The sequence below is a fragment of the Hibiscus syriacus genome, unplaced genomic scaffold (genome assembly GCF_006381635.1).
Source record: "Hibiscus syriacus cultivar Baekdansim isolate YM2019G1 unplaced genomic scaffold, ASM638163v2 tig00110457_pilon, whole genome shotgun sequence".
In the NCBI taxonomy this organism is placed as follows: domain Eukaryota; kingdom Viridiplantae; phylum Streptophyta; class Magnoliopsida; order Malvales; family Malvaceae; genus Hibiscus; species Hibiscus syriacus.
Genome location: NW_024062744.1, coordinates 1,272,238 through 1,274,329, shown reverse-complemented (window position 1 = coordinate 1,274,329; position 2,092 = coordinate 1,272,238). Strand labels below are relative to the sequence as shown.

The window sequence follows — 2,092 nt, the reverse complement described above, 5'->3', positions numbered from 1 at the left end:
GTTGGGGCATGGGGTTTTAGGGTTTGGGGGAGTTTAAGGAATAGAAAACAAAAAGGCCTTTTATTTTATTAAAAGCAACGATGTCTTTAATTTCTCCCAGTAGACAAGGTACGAGGAGGGAGGATAATATATGGCTCTTGTGTATATCTTAGTAAATGTTTAATCCCAATAAAAGGAGGATAATACATATCTGACAGAATACAAGTATTATAATGGATTTAAGAATTAATTATTTTCTAAAATAAACAAAAAGAAGAAAATAAACCCTTCTGGTTCTTCTGCAAATTAAGTTAAAAGCAGTGATGTGTGGTTTCTAGTCTGTAGGACAAATCCATGAATCGAGTGTACCTTCAGCTCTCGATAAAACATTCTCCAATCCCTTGTCATGGTGGAAAGCTGACGATGAAGCCGAGTAGTTCAGTTTGCAGCTGTTAACTCTTTGTGAATTATGCTCATTGCCACCATAATTACTATCGTTCAATCCAACGCCATGATCATTCCAGTTGCTGTCGATCCTCGAACGCGCCGCTTCTGGTGTTAAATGACCGTGACTCAACCCCAGTTCATCACCGGAAGGCATGGGAGAGCTTCCAATGGGCTTCACACCGAAGCCAGGCGAACTAAGAGATGGGTGTAAAGGAGGAGGGTCTAGGAAGGACTGGAACGATAAGATTTGGCTCTGGTTTTGCATGCTCTGAGGCTGCTTTAGTAAGCCTAAATCAGAGGGATAGAAAGCATTCGCCATGGCGGTGTTGCTTGTTGTAGCAGCATCGAGTAAATGGTTGTTTAACAATGAACGAGAAGATGATGATGCAAATGGAGCCGTGTGAAGCCTTTTAGCCGAGGGACGTAAATGGTAAAGAGAACCTGAACCAGATCCGAAAAGGTCGAGCCTTTTAGAATACGACGAACCAGAAAACGGCGGTGCTGGGATCCCAGTGAATTCTTGCACCATTGCTCTAAAATTGGTTGTGTCGGTGGTGAGAACTGTAGTCGGAGCTCTCCTCGATGCTCTTGTCCTCTTCTTCGGGTTCTTTACACCGTTGTCATGAGCTGACCTCGGTTGCATCGATGATGGGCTCGGGAATGAACCTTGATCAAGTCCTTGTGAGCCTAAGATAAACTGGCTCGACAAAGACGAGCCTTGACCGAGGTCAGTGGTGTTGGGTTCAGATCCTAGCCTCATCCGAGAACCAACCCCATCAAAATTCATCAGCGAAGAATTGTTTGGTAGAGATAGAGAGAAAGGGTTGAGATAATTTGCAGAAGGATCAAATAAAGTAGGTGGCTCATCTGGGTGTTGATTTGATAGGGGGTTAAAATGACCTGAAGTGTTGTTCAGAAAAGCTGGGACTGAGTCAGGCCTCGAGACTGAGTCATACTCTTCATCACCCCCACCACCACTTGAAGACTGCATGCTACTACTGTTACCGGAATCCATGGCAGCTAGAAATCAAAAGGGTTAAAGCAAATATGAAGAGAGCGAAAACGTAGGCAAAAAATGAATGAAAAGAAAGTACATCCTTGTAAAATAAATTTAAAGCTTCCCCTTCCTCTGATATCGAACTTGATCTCCTCTTAAAAAAAGAAAACCAACTTTCCAGACACACAAAAAACCGAAGTTTTCTTTCCTCTTTCTGTTGCTGTTGGTTACTCACCGTAAACGATGAAGTGAATTAGGGTTTCGGGAGTAGGAAAAGAGAGAAGTGAAAGGAGAAGAAAGGTTATTTAAGCTTTTGTTTTTCTTTAGGAAAGAAAAAATGGGAGAGGAAGATATCTCATCAAACAAATGTTTTGCACTAAGAGGAAGATCCTTACAAGATAGTGCCGGGTGGGGTCGCCATTAGAGAAGATAAAAGAGGTGGCTGTGGCTGGCAGCGGGTCGAACTCAAAGTGAATGGGATGGGGAGAGAGAAACGGAGAGGGAGCTGGCGTAGTAATAATACTCCATATACTTATTGCTATATTAATGTGAATGTAATACAAGTATATGTCACATTAAATTTAAAATTAAATTGTATGCGGACTAATATATGATGATATAAAGATAGATCTTAAAATTGACTTTAAATTTTAAGTATAAATCATGTTA

The 2,092-nt window shown here is 41.4% G+C and overlaps 1 protein-coding gene across 1 annotated transcript; it reads right to left on the bottom strand.

Annotated features, from left to right (window-relative positions):
* Positions 1-205: 205 nt before the first annotated feature.
* LOC120126288 lies at positions 206-1,808 on the bottom strand. Its single transcript, XM_039144510.1, has one exon. The coding sequence runs from the start codon at positions 1,439-1,441 to the stop codon at positions 314-316; it is 1,128 nt and encodes a 375-aa protein (XP_039000441.1). The 5' UTR covers positions 1,442-1,808; the 3' UTR covers positions 206-313.
* Between the last annotated feature and the right edge of the window lie 284 nt (positions 1,809-2,092).